General features: G+C 40.0%; 1 protein-coding gene across 1 annotated transcript in view; it reads left to right on the top strand.

Annotated features, from left to right (window-relative positions):
• The window catches only part of LOC128654735 (uncharacterized), a 125,057-nt gene that overhangs the window by 29,560 nt on the left and 71,166 nt on the right, over positions 1-24,331 (top strand). The window contains exon 2 of the mRNA XM_053708831.1: positions 19,537-19,676. Within this exon, the coding sequence (XP_053564806.1) occupies positions 19,537-19,676 (140 nt within the window). The remainder of the gene's footprint in view (positions 1-19,536; positions 19,677-24,331) is intronic.

Raw genomic sequence — 24,331 nt, 5'->3', positions numbered from 1 at the left:
CATCTACGCGCTAAAATGGCAAAACCTGAATTCTTAGCCTCATCTGTAACATACACTTATATATGAGATGCCCACATAAGAAAATTCTATTTATATATATATATATATATATATATGCCTCACGTACAAATAAATGTCTAAATTAAATCCTAAGGATTTCATTTTTAAACTGGTATAGTTTATTTAAACAAAAATATCAAATATATGTATGTATTGTGTATACGCATATATGAATATATATGTGTGTGTGTGTGTGTGTGTGTGTATATGTATATATGTATGATAAATGAATGCTGATCAGAATAAATGTAAGAATTAGTTAACTTTTATAGCACCATTCACCAGCACCATCTTGTGGTGAATTAGTGAAAGTACAGCCAGCTATACTTAGCATTGAGAGAATTATTCCCATGGGCTAATTAGCATTCAGCCAATCAAAGTATTACAGATTCTCACACATCTGTGAATGGCTGTTGGAGATTGGGGCGGATAAATTGGATCACTGAGTGCTCACAAAACACTGATTTTTGCATGAAAGTAAGGGCGAAGTGCTGTCCAAATTTCCTCTGAACAGAATTTTGAATCCTGGTCACCTATCCCATATTTTTGATATCTTTGGAAAATTATTGCCTTTTTCCTGTGGACTAAGATATTTTGTGAGACCGGATACAGAGGAACTACAGAGCGTGATTTTTGATAACCCAGGGCCTGGAGGAGCAAACATTTGGGGAAGTATAAAAAGCCTATAATTTATATTTAATAAGTTGTGGCATTTAAGGTCCTTATTTAAGATTTGTATTAGATGAGTATAGGCCCAATTTTTTTTATATATATATATATATATATATATATATACACACTTACCCCATAGTCTGGCCTTATATTGTCTAGGAATCTAATTCACCTAATAATGCAAGAAATTTTGTTATAGATAGTGTTAATTTAATTCAGCATATTGTAAGGAAAACCCCTTGCATTATAACTTAATATATTTAATTTTAATGATATTGTATTCCCTAAGGTTGAGACTCAGTTGAGGCAGTATAAAGGGTTTTATGCATTTCTTTGGTTGTAGATACAATCTGATGGCATTGTAGTATTTTTAAGTACCAAAACAAAATTGTAATGATATTTGGCTAAGATTATATTAAATAACCGTTTGTTAGTAACGTAATACTGCATAATTGGTCCATGTTGGTTCACTTTACTTTGTAATAGATTTTGTTGTTAGGTTTGTACCAATAGGGCTAAAAACTAAGCAAAATAGTAGATTTTATTTCATGTTGTATCAGAGAGTTGGTTGTGTGTATAGTTAAGTTGTATATCGTTTGTTAGTAGCTTGTTTAATAAATCTGTATATTTCTTCTATAAGGTACGACGAGTCCACAGATTCATCCTTTACTTGTGGGATATTATCCTCCTAACAGGAAGTGGCAAAGAGCACCACAGCAGAGCTCTCTATATAGCTCCTCCCTTAGCTCCACCCCCCAGTCATTCTCTTTGCCTACTCTAAGTACTAGGAAGGGTAAAGTGAAAGAGGTGATAAAATATTAGTTTTTAATTTCTTCAAGCAAGAGTTTTTTGTTTTAAATGGTACCGGTGTGTACTATTTACTCTCCGGCAGCAGATGGATGAAGACTTCTGCCTGGATGATGATGATCTTAGCATTTGTAACTAAGATCCAGTGCAGTTCCCACAGAGGCTGAGGAGTACAGGAAACTTCAGTGTGAGGAACGTTTTCATGCTATACAGCAGTGAGGTATGTTCAGTCATTTTTTCTGGAGAGACTGTGTATTTTAGAAAGGCTAACAGTATCCCCGTAAGGGTAAGCAGTAATCCTAAGAACTATAGACAGGCATTACTAATGCAGAAATTGAATTGAACTTACCTGCGACTCCTGACATTCTTTTCTTTCATGTAATTAGCAAGAGTCCATGAGCTAGTGACGTATGGGATATACATTCCTACCAGGAGGGGCAAAGTTTCCCAAACCTCAAAATGCCTATAAATACACCCCTCACCACACCCACAATTCAGTTTTTACAAACTTTGCCTCCGATGGAGGTGGTGAAGTAAGTTTGTGCTAGATTCTACGTTGATATGCGCTCCACAGCAAGTTGGAGCACCGGTTTTCCTCTCAGCGTGCAGTGAATGTCAGAGGGATGTGAGGAGAGTATTGCCTATTTGAATGCAGTGATCTCCTTCTACGGGGTCTATTTCATAGGTTCTCTGTTATCGGTCGTAGAGATTCATCTCTTACCTCCCTTTTCAGATCGACGATATACTCTTATATATACCATTACCTCTGCTGATTCTCGTTTCAGTACTGGTTTGGCTTTCTACAAACATGTAGATGAGTGTCCTGGGGTAAGTAAATCTTATTTTCTGTGACACTCCAAGCTATGGTTGGGCACTTTATTTATAAAGTTCTAAATATATGTATTCAAACATTTATTTGCCTTGACTCAGAATGTTCAACTTTCCTTATTTTCAGACAGTCAGTTTCATATTTGGGATAATGCATTTGATTTAATCATTTTTTCTTACCTTCAAAGATTTGACTCTTCCCTGTGGGCTGTTAGGCTCGCGGGGGCTGAAAATGCTTCATTTTATTGCGTCATTCTTGGCGCGGACTTTTTTGGCGCAAAAAAATCGTTTCCGTTTCCGGCGTCATACATGTCGCCGGAAGTTGCGTCATTTTTTTGACGTTATTTTGCGCCAAAAATGTCGGCGTTCCGGATGTGGCGTCATTTTGGCGCCAAAAAAGCATTTAGGCACCAAATAATGTGGGCGTCTTATTGGCGCGAAAAATATGGGCGTCGCTTTTTGTCTCCACATTATTTAAGTCTCAATTTTCATTGCTTCTGGTTGCTAGAAGCTTGTTCTTTGGCATTTTTTCCCATTCCTGAAACTGTCATTTAAGGAATTTGATCAATTTTGCTTTATATATATGTTGTTTTTTCTCTTACATATTGCAAGATGTCTCACGTTGCATCTGAGCCAGAAGATACTACAGGAAAATCGCTGTCTAGTGCTGGATCTACCAAAGCTAAGTGTATCTGCTGTAAACTTTTGGTAGCTATTCCTCCAGCTGTTGTTTGTATTGATTGTCATGACAAACTTGTTAAAGCAGATAATATTTCCTTTAGTAAAGTACCATTGCCTGTTGCAGTTCCTTCAACATCTAAGGTGCAGAATGTTCCTGATAATATAAGAGATTTTGTTTCAGAATCCCATAAAGAAGGCTATGTCTGTTATTTCTCCTTCTAGTAAACGTAAAAAATCTTTTAAAACTTCTCTCCCTACAGATGAATTTTTAAATGAACATCATCATTCTGATTCTGATGACTCTTCTGGTTCAGAGGATTCTGTCTCAGAGGTTGATGCTGATAAATCTTCATATTTATTTAAAATGGAATTTATTCGTTCTTTACTTAAAGAAGTACTAATTGCTTTAGAAATAGAGGATTCTGGTCCTCTTGATACTAATTCTAAACGTTTGGATAAGGTATTTAAAGCTCCTGTGGTTATTCCAGAAGTTTTTCCTGTTCCTAATGCTATTTCTGCAGTAATTTCCAAAGAATGGGATAAATTGGGTAATTCATTTACTCCTTCTAAACGTTTTAAGCGATTATATCCTGTGCCGTCTGACAGATTAGAATTTTGGGACAAAATCCCTAAAGTTGATGGGGCTATTTCTACCCTTGCTAAACGTACTACTATTCCTACGTCAGATGGTACTTCGTTTAAGGATCCTTTAGATAGGAAAATTGAATCCTTTCTAAGAAAAGCTTATCTGTGTTCAGGTAATCTTCTTAGACCTGCTATATCTTTGGCTGATGTTGCTGCAGCTTCAACTTTCTGGTTGGAAACTTTAGCGCAACAAGTAACACATCATGATTCTCATGATATTATTATTCTTCTACAGCATGCTAATAATTTTATCTGTGATGCCATTTTTGATATTATCAGAGTTGATGTCAGGTTTATGTCTCTAGCTATTTTAGCTAGAAGAGCTTTATGGCTTAAAACTTGGAATGCTGATATGGCTTCTAAATCTACTTTACTTTCCATTTCTTTCCAGGGTAACAAATTATTTGGTTCTCAGTTGGATTCCATTATTTCAACTGTTACTGGTGGGAAAGGAACTTTTTTACCACAGGATAAAAAATCTAAAGGTAAAAGCAGGGCTAATAATCGTTTTCGTTCCTTTCGTTTCAACAAAGAACAAAAGCCTGATCCTTCATCCTCAGGAGCAGTTTCAGTTTGGAAACCATCTCCAGTCTGGAATAAATCCAAGCCAGCTAGAAAGGCAAAGCCAGCTTCTAAGTCCACATGAAGGTGCGGCCCTCATTCCAGCTCAGCTGGTAGGGGGCAGGTTACGTTTTTTCAAGGAAATTTGGATCAATTCTGTTCACAATCTTTGGATTCAGAGCATTGTTTCAGAAGGGTACAGAATTGGTTTCAAGATCGAGACCTCCTGCAAAGAGATTTTTTCTTTCCCGTGTCCCAGTAAATCCAGTAAAAGCTCAAGCATTTCTGAAATGTGTTTCAGATCTAGAGTTGACTGGAGTAATTATGCCGGTTCCAGTTCCGGAACAGGGGATGGGGTTTTATTCAAATCTCTTCATTGTACCAAAGAAGGAGAATTCCTTCAGACCAGTTCTGGATCTAAAAATATTGAATCGTTATGTAAGAATACCAACGTTCAAGATGGTAACTGTAAGGACTATCTTGCCTTTTGTTCAGCAAGGGAATTATATGTCCACAATAGATTTACAGGATGCATATCTGCATATTCCGATTCATCCAGATCATTATCAGTTCCTGAGATTCTCTTTTCTGGACAAGCATTACCAGTTTGTGGCTCTGCCGTTTGGCCTAGCTACAGCTCCAAGAATTTTTACAAAGGTTCTCGGTGCCCTTCTGTCTGTAATCAGAGAACAGGGTATTGTGGTATTTCCTTATTTGGACGATATCTTGGTACTTGCTCAGTCTTTACATTTAGCAGAATCTCATACGAATCGACTTGTGTTGTTTCTTCAAGATCATGGTTGGAGGATCAATTTACCAAAAAGTTCTTTGATTCCTCAGACAAGGGTAACCTTTCTGGGTTTCCAGATGGATTCAGTGTCCATGACTCTGTCTTTAACAGACAAGAGACGTCTAAAATTGATTGCAGCTTGTCGAAACCTTCAGTCACAATCATTCCCTTCGGTAGCCTTATGCATGGAAATTCTAGGTCTTATGACTGCTGCATCGGACGCGATCCCCTTTGCTCGTTTTCACATGCGACCTCTTCAGCTCTGTATGCTGAAGCAATGGTGCAAGGATTACACGAAGATATCTCAATTAATATCTTTAAAACCGATTGTTCGACACTCTCTAACATGGTGGACAGATCACCATCGTTTAATTCAGGGGGCTTCTTTTGTGCTTCCGACCTGGACTGTAATTTCAACAGATGCAAGTCTCACAGGTTGGGGAGCTGTGTGGGGATCTCTGACGGCACAAGGAGTTTGGTAATCTCAGGAGGTGAGATTACCGATCAATATTTTGGAACTCCGTGCAATTTTCAGAGCTCTTCAGTTTTGGCCTCTTCTGAAGAGAGAATCGTTCATTTGTTTTCAAACAGACAATGTCACAACTGTGGCATACATCAATCATCAAGGAGGGACTCACAGTCCTCTGGCTATGAAAGAAGTATCTCGAATTTTGGTTTGGGCGGAATCCAGCTCCTGTCTAATCTCTGCGGTTCATATCCCAGGTATAGACAATTGGGAAGCGGATTATCTCAGTCGCCAAACGTTGCATCCGGGCGAATGGTCTCTTCACCCAGAGGTATTTCTTCAGATAGTTCAAATGTGGGAACTTCCAGAAATAGATCTGATGGCGTCCCATCTAAACAAGAAACTTCCCAGGTATCTGTCCAGATCCCGGGATCCTCAGGCGGAGGCAGTGGATGCATTATCACTTCCTTGGAAGTATCATCCTGCCTATATCTTTCCGCCTCTAGTTCTTCTTCCAAGAGTAATCTCCAAGATTCTGAAGGAATGCTCGTTTGTTCTGCTGGTAGCTCCGGCATGGCCTCACAGGTTTTGGTATGCGGATCTTGTCCGGATGGCCTCTTGCCAACCGTGGACTCTTCCGTTAAGACCAGGACCTTCTGTCACAAGGTCCTTTTTTCCATCAGGATCTGAAATCCTTAAATTTAAAGGTATGGAGATTGAACGCTTGATTCTTGGTCAAAGAGGTTTCTCTGACTCTGTGATTAATACTATGTTACAGGCTCGTTAATCTGTATCTCGAGAGATATATTATAGAGTCTGGAAGACTTATATTTCTTGGTGTCTTTCTCATCATTTTTCTTGGCATTCTTTTAGAATACCGAGAATTTTACAGTTTCTTCAGGATGGTTTAAATAAGGGTTTGTCCGCAAGTTCTTTGAAAGGACAAATCTCTGCTCTTTCTGTTCTTTTTCACAGAAAGATTGCTATTCTTCCTGATATTCATTGTTTTGTACAAGCTTTGGTTCGTATAAACCTGTCATTAAGTCAATTTCTCCTCCTTGGAGTTTGAATTTGGTTTTGGGAGCTCTTCAAGCTCCTCCGTTTGAACCTATGCATTCATTGGACATTAAATTACTTTCTTGGAAAGTTTTGTTCCTTTTGGCCATCTCTTCTGCCAGAAGAGTTTCTGAAATATCTGCTCTTTCTTGTGAGTCTCCTTTTCTGATTTTTCATCAGGATAAGGCGGTGTTGCGAACCTCTTTTGAATTTTTACCTAAAGTTGTGAATTCCAACAACATTAGTAGAGAAATTGTGGTTCCTTCATTATGTCCTAATCCTAAGAATTCTAAGGAGAAATCGATGCATTCTTTGGATGATGTTAGAGCTTTGAAATATTATGTTGAAGCTACGAAATCTTTCCGTAAGACTTCTAGTTTATTTGTTATCTTTTCCGGTTCTAGAAAAGGCCAGAAAGCTTCTGCCATTTCTTTGGCATCTTGGTTGAAATCTTTAATTCATCTTGCCTATGTTGAGTCGGGTAAAACTCCGCCTCAAAGAATTACAGCTCATTCTACTAGGTCAGTTTCTACTTCCTGGGCGTTTAGGAATGAAGCTTCGGTTGACCAGATTTGCAAAGCAGCAACTTGGTCCTCTTTGCATACTTTTACTAAATTCTACCATTTTGATGTATTTTCTTCTTCTGAAGCAGTTTTTGGTAGAAAAGTACTTCAGGCAGCGGTTTCAGTTTGAATCTTCTGCTTATGTTTTTCGTTAAACTTTATTTTTGGGTGTGGATTATTTTCAGCAGGAATTGGCTGTCTTTATTTTATCCCTCCCTCTCTAGTGACTCTTGTGTGGAAAGATCCACATCTTGGGTAGTCATTATCCCATACGTCACTAGCTCATGGACTCTTGCTAATTACATGAAAGAAAACATAATTTATGTAAGAACTTACCTGATAAATTCATTTCTTTCATATTAGCAAGAGTCCATGAGGCCCGCCCTTTTTTTGTGGTGGTTATGATTTTTGTATAAAGCACAATTATTCCAATTCCTTATTTTATATGCTTTCGCACTTTTTTATCACCCCACTTCTTTGCTATTCGTTAAACTGAATTGTGGGTGTGGTGAGGGGTGTATTTATAGGCATTTTGAGGTTTGGGAACTTTGCCCCTCCTGGTAGGAATGTATATCCCATACGTCACTAGCTCATGGACTCTTGCTAATATGAAAGAAATGAATTTATCAGGTAAGTTCTTACATAAATTATGTTTTTTACATTTGCTGCATCAAGCCGCAGTTGGAGCCAGCAGGTCTACATTACCCACAATATCCATGTTCCAGTTGGATTTGCAAGAACGAGGACTACCGATTGAAAGAAAAGAATCGAGGACTCCTTACCCCCAAAAAGCCGGTATCCGCCTGGTGACGTCATACTGTGAGCCAGGGTGCATCAGAGTGCGGCGCCTGTTCGAGTAGCCTGTTTGAGCGTGGTAGCTCCGGGGCTGAAATATAGATTGAAGGCGGCACATTGAAAGTCCCACCGCAAGGCTTCAGCACACACAGGTAACACACCGAGATGACGCGGCCGTGAAGAGGGGGGTAAGTTCAACTTGCTTGAAATTCTATTAGATTAATCCTCATCGGACAGCTACACCGGGGTTTGTTTGCTCCTGCTCTCTATAGGGGAACAAACAGTTGTTGTCTAAAGTGTACGGCTTCACTTTTAACCCATAGTGTGGATTCCAATGAACTGTGGGAACTTTGTAACTGATATTCGGGACACATTATAATGCACATAGTAGTAGGTTAGAGTCAATTCAGCATTCATCAGACTTTGATGACTAAGTTTGTTTATGTGACGGATCATACTAGCACTTGTTGAAGGTATCAAACACTTGTCTTGTAATCTGGCTTAGGCTGACGGCTCCTTGGCCATTTTGGATCACTGTCTCCTAACTACACAGCGGTGCCAAGTAGTGAAATTTGAAGCGGTTCAACTGCTTTGTCGATTTTTGTATCAGATTTGGACATTATATTAAGTGGACGCTTTCCTCACATGTTTCATGGTGTAGACAATTAATGTATCATATCCCTTGAAGAATTGCTGACATACGGGGATAAATTGCATCATTTTGCAGGGGTCAACGAATGTTTATATTGCATAGACCATTATTTACAATACTATGTCGATCACATGGATTGATTTGGACTTTTGCTCATACTATTGATACTCAGTGATTGTTTAATTATTTTTGTGTTTTCTTTTCTCTCTTTTTCTTTTTTATTTATTTTTTGCCTTTTTTTTGTTTTGTTTTGTCCTATGGTTTGGATTATAACCAGTGTGTAGTGGGAGTTGAAAGTATACCTACATACCATTTCATAGTCTATGAAAAGTGAATGTTTATAACTAATTCCAACTACCTATATCAATTTGGGTGAGAATTTGGGTGTGAACCAATCACTTTAAAAATGAAGAGGCACTAATAGGAAGGTCATCTCTTTATTAGTTAACACATATAATAGTCTTTACAAATACAATAGTGTTAACTGAGAATATATTTCATGTCTATTTGAATTTTATATTTTGGAGTAGAAACTATACTAACTGAGTTAGGGTTTTTGATTTCCAACATTGCAAGTACTTATTCATAGATTTGTTAATTTTATTCTAAAGTATATCCTAATATTTTTAGTAAGGGCAAACAACAGTTTATATTGACCAAATTAGCAGGATAGTTGAAGAGACACTGATCATGGAACTAATTACAACAGATGAAAGTAGGGATTATTTCTCTTTGAAACCTTTTCATGAAAGAGAAAATAGTACTCATGATTTAGAGGAGGTTTTTTGTACTGACAGGTCCAAATTTTCTCTAGCCAAATTATTTGAGGAAATGGAATTCTTATTGCTCAAAGAAAGTAAACTAAGGTGGGATATCATGACCCTTAACAAGTACCAGGAATTAAAAATTATACCCAGGGGACTTAGGGTAAACAAGTTCCCGACCTTTCAGACTGGAAGGACCGTGAGTTTATTAATAATTGGAATTTAGTATTGTCAGATTGTTCACCTCCGCCCTAATGACTCTTCTAGTTACGTATAAAACAAAAATCTTTGGATGTCATCACTTTACAAATAGAGACAATTCAGGTGGAGTTGAATCAGAGAAGGGGGGGCTTAGAATACCCCAAATACGATGGCATACTTGCAGAAAACTCTAATGGAAAGCAGGGGTTTTATTGATCACCACTAAACATAATAAATATTTAAGAGACCAGTCAGATTATGATAACAGAGTCTTTGTCTGGAATAGGAAGGATAGGTTTGAAGGCTGAAGAGCCTTCAACAGGTCACGAGGCAGGGGGCAGGGGTTTCCCCAATAATAAGGATAATAGGGAGAGCAACCCTCAGGCATCTAAAGAGAGTGGATTTGGGCATCAGAAGAGAAAAAGGTTCAGTTCTCTGAGAGTGAAGCCGAATCTTTTGATGATAGCTCAGCATCAGGGGGGGAGGATTGTATTGAGACTTCCAACCTTTCCGCCACTGTGCCCTCAGGGTCAGTGGCAGTAAGATCAAAATCCTCCCAGCACAGTAATGCCACCCATTTTGAAGAAACAACATCAGGGAATATTAAAAGTACACCCCTGATGAAATACCTGTCGCAGGACAACCTCAGATTGATAGAGAGGTAAGAATAGATAAAAGTGACAAACGAGATCTAGAACAGGTTTTTTGTCTTCCCCCCCAAGGAACCAGAGGGATGGGGGGAAAGGGAGAGGAGATCAGTCAGGTCAGCCAAGACCAAATCGTCAATCAGCCAGACGGGGCAGGAATGTGAGCAAGTACCAGTGAATGATACAAATGTAATCAACCTGTCTGACTATGTACTGTCAAATATGGAAATTAAAGTGTTGAGCCTGGGATTGGGATTTGTCCCGTCACAGAAGTTTAAACCTATTTAACACGTTGATTGACGTCAATAAATTAATCAGAGGGGTTAACTGTACGGAAATTTTTCTATAGGGAAAACATGGAGAAAAATGAGAGTTCCCCACACCAGGGAATACCCAAGATGAATACTGAAAAGCTTCCTTTTGCTGAATTTGGATACACTAGCTTATGAAGGAAGATTAGATGAATACACACCAGCGGTGCAGATACCAACATTTAAATCCACCTCTAGTTTTATTCCAATTCAGTGCAGAGGAGATGCATTAGAAACTTTCCAAGCAAGAGTTGAAAGAGACTTGACGTTGTTACACCGGGCCACCCCTAATAATCAGCACAATCTGAATTTTAAGGAAAGAGAAGCTTTAAAGAAGCTTCAAACCAATGAAGATTTGGTTATCAGGATTGCTGACAAGGGTGGCTCAGTGGTGGTAATGTCAAGAACCCAATTTGTTGCAGAAGCAGAAAGACAGCTGCTGGATAGTAGGTTCTATCAGGTTTTGAGAGGTGATCCAATCAACAATATAGGAAGGATTTGGCACAGATCATAGATGACTGGCAGGGAACTGGGCATTTTGGATGGGTCTACCTGTGAGTTCCTCCAGGTAGAGAACCCTGTGATCCCCATTTTTAATCATCTACCAAAGGTTCACAAGTCCCTGGAGGGGGTCACGGGTAGACCCATCGTGAGTGGCATTGGATCCTTATTGGAAAGAATCTCACAGTGGTTGGATGGACTATTACAACCCATGTAGCGGAAATTAACTAGCTTTTTGCAGGACACAATACACGTTCTAAAATTGATGGAGAACATGGAATGGCAAGATTCAGACCTGTGGGCTTACGATAGATGTCAAAGCCCTATATACCTCTATACCCGCATGATAGGGGATTAGAGGCTATAGAATTTTTCTGAGGAGACAAACTGGCTTTTCGGATGAGTTTAATTGATTATGTACTTAGAGTTGTACAGTTTCTCTTGACACACAACTATTTCTCTTTTGAGGGGGTGTTTTATCTCCAGAGATGCGGGACAGCGATGGGCGCAAAGTTTGCGCCTTCTTTCGCCAACCTCTATATGTGGGGTGGGTGGGAGCTGTCCCGCATCTATGGGGATGAGAACCCCTTCAGGAGAAATATCCGATTCTATCGGCGCTACATTGATGATCTGCTCCTGGTGTGGAGAGGCACAGTGGAAGAAGCCAAGACTTTTGTGAATTGGTTTAAACCACAACGACTTTGGGCTGGAGTTCACTTTTGAACTAAATAAATACCAAATAAATTTTTTGGACCTTACTTAAGAGGTATTCCCGAGGTCGGAGTGGTAACTGAGGTTTACAGAAAACCAATAACAGGCAACACTCTACTCCACGCCAAGGAGCAGTCATCCAAAGCAGGTTTTCAGATCGGTTGCAAAGGGCCAGTTTACCCGACTGAAACGCAATTGCAGTGATTCTAAGCAGTATGAATTGCATGCCGAAAAATAACTGATCGTCTGAAGGCAAGAGGGTACAAATGGTCTGAGATCAACAGAATTAAGAAAGAGGTATCTTCCTCTAATAGAAAACAATTACTAGAGAAATCTGAAGTAAAAGTGTCTAACAGTGACAATATTTATTTTGTAACAGACTATAGTACCCAATACAATAAAATATGTCAAATAGTAGAAAACACTATAAATTATTAGCAGCGGATGATTCATTAGCCAGTGTGATAGAGAAGGGCTGGTAAATGTTCCTTCAGAAAGGGAGTTACGATGGGTAACCTACTGGCACCTACACAATTAAAAAGTAAACGGAGAGAACATACGAGCTCTTGGCTTAGATGCAAGGAGTCTTTTTTAGGTGTCACAATTCCACATGCAAAGCGTGTGAACACCTATTGACAGGCAATGGATTCAGATGCAGTGCAACAGACCACTGAGTACAAACACGACAAGTGTATGAATTGCCAGAAACATTTTTGTAATTTATGTAGCAGGCTGTGTGGCATGCAATTTACAATATGTGGGCATGACCACAAGGGAGGCACGAGTTCGCATCAGGGAGCATCTTTTGGATATCAAGGCGGGCCTCCTGACCACCCCCCTCGTCCAACATTTCAAATTGTTCCATAATAAAGACAACACTCATTTCAAATGGACAATAATTGAGACAGTGGATGCGGGGCGAAGAGGGGGTGACAGAGAGTCTGTGCTTGCCAAAAAGGAGATATTTTGGATTTTCAAATTGAAAACAAGGTTTCCAACAGGCCTAAATTCAGCCTATGACCTCATTAATTATTGGATTTAGTATAGTATGGCTTAGTATTTGAGACAATAATTTAAAAAAGTTTCAAATATCATATACAAAATTTTTTGATTTTTGTCTGTATTAGCAATTTGCTATATTAGGGTAATTAAGCGCTCTTGGATGAATTGTTACCATAGACATTTAACTTAGTCGGCTGTGGGTATAACGGAATGTAGTTTCTTGAAGAAAATAGTAATTATTCCTTGTACCACAGCATTTGAATATCAATATGGATCAGCACCATGGGTAACCCTTAGTGTGAGACAAAAATGAGGGATGAAAATGCCAGCCTACAAGTTTTAGTGATATTCCCAATCAATGGAAATATTAAAATACAGTATTAAGTAATAAGATAGTATAGAAACTACAAATAGACTATAGTTAAGTTTAAAATTTAGGAATCTGTAATTTTAATACTTAGTGAGTGTGCACAGCTCTATCCCCTTAGCTGATGTCTGATAGTATTATCTACACAACATAACATTACTTAGTTCACTAAATAATTTAGCTTTACATTTGGTTTAGTCACAGAATAGACACAATAAACAACATCTTACTAGTAAGTTTGATTGTGTGTCAAATGTTCATTCTACCGGGAAGGAAGTAGTTAACCCGGTTACAGCCATTCAGCCAATAGCATGTTTTTACTCCTTTTTTAAAGCCCAGAGTAAGAAGGGAATGTATGAGCTATGATTACGGCATGTAGCCGAAACGCGTAAGCTTATAACAACTGGAGGGCTGTTTCTACCTTTATGTGACCATTTTTACCTGAATAAATGCAGAAATTGAATTTTACTTACCTGCGACTCCTGACATTCTTTTTTACATTTATTACTAAGCTTGCATAAGGGGCTAATTAAAAAATGGTTGACACTGAGTTTAAATGTTTGTGGGCAAACGTTTTATGAACTGGGAGTGCTTTTAACGTTTTGTGGGCAATAACGTTTTTGGGCAACTTTATTGAAGGTACACTTGGCTTATTTTTTGGGTCTCAGAACCCACATGGCTAGTTTAAAACCGCTCTGGTGCGGTTCTTTGAGGCTGTAGAGACATCGAGTGAGATGGGCGGGGCCTATTTTTCACGCCTCAGGATGCGCAGTTGTTTTCACTCAGCAAGCAGCAAGCTCCAACTCCTGAGGGCCCTTGTGAATGTTTTGGGCCAAATCGAAGCTTTAACCCCATATTTACTATCCCTCAGGGCTGTGGCAGGGTGCTGGGGGTGTTTTTTCCGGATTTAGGCCTCATTTCAATCTGGTTTGCCCATTAAAAGGTTAAATGTTAAATTTCCTTGTGGGGCAAACTTAACTACACACAATGAGTCTGCATGCAAAAATTTGAAAAATTTGGTGCATTTTAAAGCAGTTTTGCAGAACGTGTATGCTTTTTTTTCCTCTTAAAGGCGCAGTACCGTTTTTTAAGATTATTTTTTTCCACTAAATAAAGTGTTTTCATGCTTGTTTGTAGTCATTACTAGCCCGTTCAACATGTCTGACATTGAAGAAAGTCATTGTTCAATATGTTTAGTAGCCATTGTGGAACCCCCACTTAGAATGTGCCCCTCATGCACTGAAAGGTCAATAAATTGCAAAGAACATATTTTAGCTACTAAAAGTATGTCGCAGGATGATTCTCAGTCAGAAGGGGATCAGGTTATGCCATCTAATTCTCCCCAAGTGTCACAAACCATTAAACGCCCGCACAAGTACTTCTAGTGCGTATAATTCTTTCACCCTGCAAGATATGGCCGCAGTTATGAATACTACCCTCACAGAGGTTTTATCTAAGCTGCCTGGGTTTGCAGGGGAAGCGCAGTAGGTCTGGTGTGAGAACAAATGCTGTGCCCTCTGACGCTTTATTAGCCATATCCGATGTACCCTCACAATGTTCTGAGTTGGGGGGTGAGGGATTTGCTGTCTGAGGGAGAGATTTCTGATTCAGGAAAGATGTTCCCTCAGACAGACTGGGATATGACGGCTTTTAAATTTAAACTAGAACACCTCCGCTTATTGCTCAGGTGAGGTTTTAGCGACTCTGGATGATTGTGACCCTATTGTAGTTCCAGAGAAATTGTGGTAAAATGGACAGATTTCTAGAGGTTCCTGCCTACACTGATGTTTTTTTCCGGGTCCCTAAGAGGATTTCAGACATTGTTACTAAGGAGTGGGATAGACCAGGTATTCCGTTCGCTCCCCCTCCTACTTTTAAGAAAATGTTTCCCATATCAGACACCATGCGGGACTCGTGGCAGACGGTCCCTAAGGTGGAGGGAGCTATTTCTACCCTGGCTAAGCGTACAAATATACCTATTGAGGACAGTTGGGCTTTCAAAGATCCTATGGATAAAAAATTAGAGGGTCTCCTAAAGAAAATATTTATTCATCAGGGTTTTCTTCTGCAACCTATAGTGTGCATTGTTCCTGTAACTACTGCAGCTGCTTTTTGGTTCGAGGCTCTTCAGGTTGAGACCCCATTAGATGATATTCTAGATAGAATTAGGGCTCTCAAGCTAGCTAATTCTTTCATTACAGATGCCGCTTTTCAACTGGCTAAATTAGCGGCAAAGAATTCAGGTTTTGCCATTTTAGCGCGTAGAGCGTTATGGCTTAAGTCCTGGTCTGCTGATGTGTCATCAAAATCTAAGCTTTTAGCCATCCCTTTCAAGGGTAAGACCCTTTTTGGGCCTGAACTGAAAGAGATCATTTCAGACATCACTGGAGGGAAAGGCCATGCCCTTCCTCAGGATAAGACAAATAAGATGAGGACCAAACAGAATCATTTTCGTTCCTTTCGAAACTTCAAAGGTGGTCCCTCTACCTCTTCCCCTGCTGCAAAGCAAGAGGGAAATTTTGCTCAATCCAAGTCAGTCTGGAGACCTAACCAGTCTTGGAACAAGGGTAAACAGGCCAAGAAGCCCACCAAGACAGCACAAAGGGATAGCCCCCCGATCCGGGACAGGATCTAGTAGGGGCAGACTTTCTCACTTTGCTCAGGCTTGGGCAAGAGACTTTCAGGACTCCTGGGCTTTAGAAATCGTAACCCAGGGGTATCGTCTAGATTTAAAAGATTCTCCTCCAAGGGGGAGATTCCATCTTTCTCAATTGTCTGTGAACCAGACAAAAAGAGAGGCGTTCTTACGCTGTGTAGGAGACCTATATACCATGGGAGTGATCTGCCCAGTTCCGAAAACAGAACAGGGGCAGGGGTTCTACTCCAATCCGTTTGTGGTTCCCAAAAAAGAGGGAACCTTCAGACCAATTTTAGATCTCAAGATCCTAAACAAATTCCTCAGTCCGATCCTTCAAGATGGAGACCATTCGGACTATTTTACCAATGATCCAGGAGGGTCAATACATGACCACCGTGGACTTAAAGGATGCGTATCTACACATCCCTATCCACAAAGATCATCACCAGTTCCTCAGGTTCGCCTTTCTGGACAAGCATTACCAGTTTGTGGCTCTTCCCTTCGGATTGGCCACAGCTCCCAGAATTTTCACAAAGGTGCTAGGGTCCCTTTTGGCGGTTCTAAGGCCGCGGGGCATAGCAGTGGCGCCTTATCTGGACGATCTCTTAATTCAGGCGTCGACTTAACAACTAGCCAAGTCTCACACGGACATCGTGTTGGCTTTTCTAAGATCTCACGGGTGGAAGGTGAACGTAAAAAAGAGTTCACTTATCCCCCTCACAAGAGTTCCATTCCTGGGAACTCTGATAGATTCGGTAGACATGAGAATTGTTCTGACGGAGGTCAGGAAATCAAAGATTTTAACCACCTGCCGAGCTCTTCATTCCATTCCTCGGCCGTTAGTTGCTCAGTGTATGGAGGTAATCGGACTAATGGTAGCGGCAATGGACATTGTTCCGTTTGCTCGCTTGCATCTCAGACCACTGCAACTATGCATGCTCAAACAGTGGAATGGGGATTATGCAAATTTATCTCCTCAGATAAATCTGGATCTAGAGACCAGAGACTCTCTTCTTTGGTGGTTGTCACAGGATCATCTGTCCCCAGGGAATGTGTTTTCAGCAGGCCAGCATGGGTTCATGGTGACGACGGACGCCAGCCTATTGGGCTGGGGTGCAGTCTGGAATTCCCTGAAAGCACAGGGTTTGTGGACTCAGGAGGAGGCTCTCCTCCCGATAAATATTCTAGAACTGAGAGCGATATTCAACGCGCTTCAGGCGTGGCCTCAGCTGGCTTTGGCCAGATTCATAAGATTCCAGTCGGACAATATCACGACTGTAGCATATATCAATCATCAGGGGGGAACAAAGAGTTCTCTAGCGATGATAGAGGCTTACCAAAATAATTCTATGAGCAGAGGACTCACTCTTGCCATCTATCAGCAATCTATATCCCAGGAGTGGAGAATGGGGAAGCGGATTTTCTAAGTCGTCAGACTTTTCATCCGGGGGAGTGGGAACTCCATCCGGAGGTGTTTGCACAATTGATTCAGCAATGGGGCACACCAGAATTGGATCTGATGGCGTCTCGTCAGAACGCCAAACTTCCTTGTTACGGGTCCAGGTCAAGTTATCCTCAGGCAGTACTGATAGATGCTCTAGCAGTACCCTGGTCGTTCAACCTGGCTTACGTGTTTCCACCATTTCCTCTCCTTCCTCGTTTGATTGCCAGAATCAAACAGGAGAGAGCTTCTGGGATTTTGATAGCACCTGCGTGGCCACGCAGGACTTGGTATGCAGACCTGGTGGACGTCCTCTCTTCCACCATGGACTCTGCCACTGAGACAGGACCTTCTGATTCAAGGTCCGTTCCAGCATCCAAATCTAGTTTCTCTGCGGCTGACTGCTTGGAGATTGAACGCTTGATTTTATCCAAGCGGGGTTTCTCGGAGTCGGTCATAGATACCTTGATTCAGGCTCGAAAGCCTGTCACTAGGAAAATTTATCATAAGATATGGCGTAAATATCTTTATTGGTGTGAGTCCAAAGGCTACTCATGGAGTAAGATCAGGACTCCTAGGATTTTGTCCTTTCTCCAAGAAGGATTGGAGAAGGGGCTATCAGCTAGTTCCTTAAACGGACAGATATCTGCTTTATCAATTCTACTGCACAAGCGTCTGGCAGATGTTCCAGACGTTCAGTCGTTCTGTCAGGCTTTAGTTAGAATCAAGCCTGTGTTTAAACCTGTTGCTCCGCCATGGAGTTTGGATTTAGTTCTTAAAGTTCTCCAAGGGGTTCAGTTTGAACCTATGCATTCCATAGATATTAAGCTTCTATCTTGGAAAGTTCTGTTTTTAGTTGCTATCTCTTCGGCTCGAAGATTTTCTGAACTATCTGCATTACAATGCGACTCGCCTTATCTTGTTTTCCATGCTGATAAGGTGGTTTTGCGTACCAAACCTGGATTCCTTCCTAAGGTTGTTACTAATAGGAATATCAATCAGGAAATTGTTGTTCCTTCTCTGTGTTCTAATCCTTCCTCTAAGAAGGAGCACAACTTGGAGGTGGTTCGTTCTTTGAAGTTTTACTTGCAAGCAACCAAAGATTTCCGTCAAACATCTTCTTTGTTTGTTGTCTACTCTGGAAAACGTAGAGGTCAAAAAGCTATGGCTACCTCTCTTTCTTTTTGGCTGAAAAGCATCATCCGTTTGGCAGCAGCCTCCTGAAAGGATTACAGCTCACTTTACTAGAGCGGTGGCTTCCACATGGGCTTTTAAAAATGATGCTTCTGTTGAACAGATTTGTAAGGCCGCGACTTGGTCTTCGCTTCATACCTTTTTCGAAATTTTACAAATTTGATACTTTTGCTTCTTCGGAGGCTATTTTTGGGGGAAAGGTTCTTCAATCAGTGGTGCCTTCTGTTTAACCATCTGTCTTGTCCCTCCCGTTCATCCGTGTCCTGTAGCTTTGGTATTGTATCCCACAAGTAAAGGATGAATCCGTGGACTCGTCGTACCTTATAGAAGAAAAGTAAATTTATGCTTACCTGATAAATTAATTTCTTCTATGTTACGACGAGTCCACGGCCCGCCCTGTCATTTTTAAGACAGATTATATTTTTTGATTTTAAACTTCAGTCACCTCTGCACCTTGTAGTTTCTCCTTTTTTTTTTCCTGTACCTTTGGTCGAATGACTGGGGGGGGGAGCTAAGGGAGGAGCTATATAGACAGCTCTGCTGTGGTGCTCATTGCCACTTCCTGTTAGCAGGAGGATAATATCCCACAAGTAAAGGATGAATCTGTGGACTCGTCGTACCATAGAAGAAATTAATTTATCAGGTAAGCATAAATTTACTTTTTTTTCCAAACTGAATCCTCTTTCTCCACAAAAATAATTTGCTGTGTTTAAAAAGATATAACCTGATTAGAACTATTGAAAAATAATACAAGTATATGGGATATTACTGATGAGACAATAGTAAATTATTTTGTAACATATATATATTACACATTGGAGGTTACTGCCGAGATAGTCATAATTAATATTGCAATCTAAAATATACAACATTAGCTTTATCAGATAATGGCAAAACAATGCACATTTATACTGACTGCATGACAGTGACAAGCCTTGTTGTCTGGGGACTAAAACCCTGATTGGCTCCTCCAAAATAAGGCAAATAGCGTGTGGAGTTTGGCTTTTGGAAAACAATTGCAGAAAAAAGATATTTTTATAAACCTTAAGACTTGGCTGATGTTGTTCTATAGCAACACAACAGCATGTCTGTAATTACAAGGCGCTTACTGTCCCTTTAAGGCCCTGTAGTGGGACGGGAATCATTCAGCATTATTAATAAGTTATGACCTCTTTTCCCGCAGATCACAGAGAGTTCGACTGAAATAAATAGACGCCCTCTAACAGAGCGTTCACTAAACTGTATGAGAGACCTAGAGGGAGAGCGTGGAGGAAAAAGAAAAGAGAAAAAGCATCATACAGGGGAGTCCAAGAAGTTAAAGAGGTAACAAAAGTAACTAAAATATCAAGTCACAGACTTATGTGAGTGCAACATGATACAGGCATACCTCGCTTTATTGCTTTTTTTACAAAATGACGGTTTTGGCAAACTGGTGTTGAGAAAGTCTATCAGTGCCATTTTTCCAACTTATATACACAAATAAACACATAAATATTCATGAATACACATTATATATATACGCATAAATACGCGTGCAACATGGTACAGACATACCTCGCTTTATTGCTTTTTTACAAATTGAAGGTTGTGGCAAACCGGTGTTGAAAATCTATATCTGCAATTTTTTTTTTTTTCCAACATATATACACATATAAACACATGAATACGCATATGAAAACACATGGAGATATATATATATATATATATATATAATTTTTAAAGACACGAGTCCATGGATCATCTTAATTACTGATGGGATATTCACCTCCTGGTCAGCAGGAGGAGGCAAAAAGCACCACAGCAGAGCTGTTAAATAGCTCCTCCCTTCCCTCCCACTCCAGTCATTCTCTTTGCCTATGTTAGTGATAGGAAGAGGTAAAGTGAGGTGTTAGATTAGATTCTTCAATCAAGAGTTTATTATTTTTAAAGTAGTGCCAGAGTGTTCTGCTTTGTTCTAGGATGTAGCCGTAGTCCATATCAGTCTCTACAGTAGAGCTCTTGGTGGCTTTAAAGCAATGGGAACTTGTGGGACATAATTCTCACTGCGCCTCCTATACATTTATGCTGCCCTAATCTGGATAGCCTAAGCACATTTAACTCAGGCTTATCTTATTCCACAGGGCTATGGGAGGGAAAGGACCTCCTAAACCTGCTGAGCTGCCCTGCTGTCGGGCAGAATTACAAGGTAAGTGCTGACTTTTTATTCTGGGTCTGGGGTAAGACCAGAAGAAGTGGAGCACTTTAATTTATGGGACATAGAGACTCCTTTTTTGTAGAGGAGGACAATTTAGACAGCACCTTATTAGCAGGCACTGGGGCTGAGGAGAGATTAGGACTTTTTCACTATGAGCTTGTTTCTCTGGGTCTGTACAAGAAATGAGAACGCTTAGTATGAGGTGAATGCTTATAGATGGGCTAAGTTGCTGGCTAGCAAGGGACAGTCCCACTTATGGCTGCAGACTTTCAGTAGGTTTATTTTACTGTCGGCAATAGATCTGTTTTTCTATATTAATGGTGACCGGCATTTCGCCTTGTCAACGCCCACGATGGGCAGAGCTTCGAGTGGCGCCAATGTGGCGTTCAGCCTGTTTATTTTACTTGGCTTTAGATCCATTTCTATAATGGGATTTCGCCTTGATAACGCCCACGATGGGCGGAGCTTCGAGTGGCGCAAATTTGGCTTGCGCACTCTGCTTCTACTCTATTTCTGGCAACATGTACTTCCTTCTAGTACGGAAGTGTTTATTGAGCTGCTTGAGAACCGGACAGCACTACTATGCTGTATACGGATTTTTTGGGTCTGCAAAATTAAAATGCTTTTGTAGACACAGTAACACATTTTATGTTTTCAGCTGTGCATAAGTGATTACATCTGTTTATGGGGGGTAGTTATCAAGCTGTCTACTTTTCTGCCTTCGCCGGCCCAATACGCCCGCCTAAGCTCGCCTACCTTCGCCGCCGCGGACCTTGAATACGTTTGCCTAAGTTATCAAATAAAGCTGTCAAAAAGCCGAGGGGCGATGAGCAGCGGACTCTGAGAGTTATCACTCATCCGATCTCGCTGCTCTTCGGCTTTTTCACAGCTTTATTGCTAGCCTGTCACTAAGCACTCACACTAAACTACACTGTTCTATCCCTATACCGGCGCCCCCGGAGCCCCCCGCAACTCAATAAAGTTACTAACCCCTAAACCGCCGCTCCTAGACGCTGCCGCAACTCTTATAAATGTATTAACCCCTAAACCGCCGCTCCCGGACACCGCTGCCACCTACAGTATACCTAGTAACCCCTATCCTGCCCCCCCTATACCGTCGCCCTCTATAATAAAATTATTAACCCCTATCCTGCTGATCCCGCACCTCGCCGCAACTAAATAAATAGTTTAACCCCTAAACCGCCGCTCCCTGAACCCGCCGCAACCTATATTAAAACTATTAACCCCTATCCTGCCCCCCCTACACCGTCGTCACCTATAATAAATTTATTAACCCCTATCCTGCCCCCCACTACACCGCCGCCACTGTAATAAAATTATTAACCCCTAAACCTAAGTCTATCACTAACCCTAACACCCCCCTAACTTAAATATTAATTAAATAAATCTAAATAATATTTCTATTATTAACTAAATTAATCCTATTTAAAACTAAATACCTTTAAAATAAACCCTAATATAGCTACAATATAAATAATAATTATATTGGAGCTATCTTAGGATTTATTTTTATTTTACAGGCAACTTTCAATTTATTTTAACTAGGTACAATAGCTATTAAATAGTTATTAACTATTTAATAGCTTACCTAGCTAAAATAAAGAGAAATTAACCTGTAAAATAAATCCTAACCTAAGTTATAATTACACCTAACACTACACTATACTTTAATAAATTATTCCTATTTAAAACTAAATACTTACCTGTAAAATAAACCCTAAGATAGCTACAATATAAATAATAATTATATTGTAGCTATCTTAGGATTTATATTTATTTTACAGGTAACTTTGTATTTATTTTAGCTAGTTAGAATAGTTATTAAATAGTTATTAACTATTTAATAACTACCTAGCTAAAATAAATACAAAATTACCTGTAAAATAAAAACTAACCTAAGTTACAATTAAACCTAACACTACACTATCATTAAATTAATTAAACTACCTACAAATAACTACAATTAAGTACAATTACATAAACTAACTAAAGTACAAAAAATAAAAAAAGCTGTTACAAAAAATAAAAAAATAAGTTACAAACATTTTAAAAATATTACAACAATTTTACATCTAATCTAAGCCCCCTAATAAAATAACAAACCCCCCCAAAATAAAAAAATGCCCTACCCTATTCTAAATTAAATAAAGTTCAAAGCTCTTTTACCTTACCAGCCCTTAAAAGGGCCATTTGTGGGGGCATGCCCCAAAAAGTTCAGCTCTTTTGCCTGTAAAAGAAAAATACAACCCCCCCCCCCCCCCAACATTAAAACCCCCCTTACAAAAACCTAACACTAATCCCCTGAAGATCATCCTACCTTGAGTCGTCTTCACTCAGCCGAGCAGCGATGGAACCGAAGTGGACATCCGGAGCGGAAGAAGTAAATCCTGCAAGCGGCGCTGAAGAAATCTTCCATCCGATGAAGTCATCATCCAGGCGGCGCTGAAGAAGTCTTCGATCCGGGCGATGTCATCTTCCAAGGCGGGTCTTGAATCTTCCTCCCGCCGACGCGGAACATCCTTCTTCGGAGTACGACGAATGAAGGCTCCTTTAAGGGACGTCATCCAAGATGGAGTCCCCTCAATTCCGATTGGCTGATAGGATTCTATCAGCCAATCAGAATTCAGGTAGGAAAAATCTGATTGGCTGATGGAATCAGCCAATCAGATTGAGCTCGCATTCTATTGGCTGTTCCGATCAGCCAATAGAATGCAAGCTCAATCTGATTGGATCAACCAATCGGATTGAACTTGATTCCATCAGCCAATCAGATTTTTCCTACCTTAATTCAGATTGGCTGATAGAATCCTATCAGCCAATCGGAATTGAAGGGACGCCATCTTGGATGACATCCCTTAAAGGAGCCTTCATTCGTCGTAGTCCATCGGTGAAGGATGTTCTGCGTCGGCGGGAGGAAGATTCAAGACCCGCCTTGGAAGATGACATCGCCCGGATAGAAGACCTCTTCAGCGCCTCTTGGAAGATAACATCGCCCGGATCGAAGACTTCTTCAGCGCCGCCTGGATGATGACTTCATCAGATGGAAGATTTCTTCAGCGCCGCTTGGAGGATTAACTTCTTCCGCTCCGGATGTCCACTTCGGTTCCATCGCTGCTCGGCTGAGTGAAGACGACTCAAGGTAGGATGATCTTCAGGGGATTAGTTTTAGGTTTTTGTAAGGGGGGTTTGGGTTAGATTAGGGGTATGTGGGGGGGGGGGGGTTGTATTTTTCTTTTACAGGCAAAAGAGCTGAACTTTTTGGGGCATGCCCCCACAAATGGCCCTTTTAAGGGCTGGTAAGGTAAAAGAGCTTTGAACTTTATTTAATTTAGAATAGGGTAGGGCATTTTTTTATTTTGGGGGGGTTTGTTATTTTATTAGGGGGCTTAGATTAGGTGTAAGTAGCTTAAAATTGTTGTAATATTTTTAAAATGTTTGTAACTTATTTTGTTATTTTTTTGTAACTTAGCTTTTTTTATTTTTTGTACTTTAGTTAGTTTATGTAATTGTATTTAATTGTAGTTATTTGTAGGTAGTTTAATTAATTAATTTAATTATAGTGTAGTGTTAGGTTTAATTGTAACTTAGGTTAGTTTTTATTTTACAGGTAATTTTGTATTTATTTTAGCTAGGTAGTTATTAAATAGTTAATAACTATTTAATAACTATTCTAACTAGCTAAAATAAATACAAAGTTACCTGTAAAATAAATATAAATCCTAAAATAGCTACAATATAATTATTATTTATATTGTAGCTATCT

Source organism: Bombina bombina, chromosome 3 (assembly GCF_027579735.1).
Source record: "Bombina bombina isolate aBomBom1 chromosome 3, aBomBom1.pri, whole genome shotgun sequence".
Lineage (NCBI taxonomy): Eukaryota > Metazoa > Chordata > Amphibia > Anura > Bombinatoridae > Bombina > Bombina bombina.
Note: the sequence above shows the minus strand (reverse complement) of the source record. Positions and strands in the feature narration are given on the sequence as shown.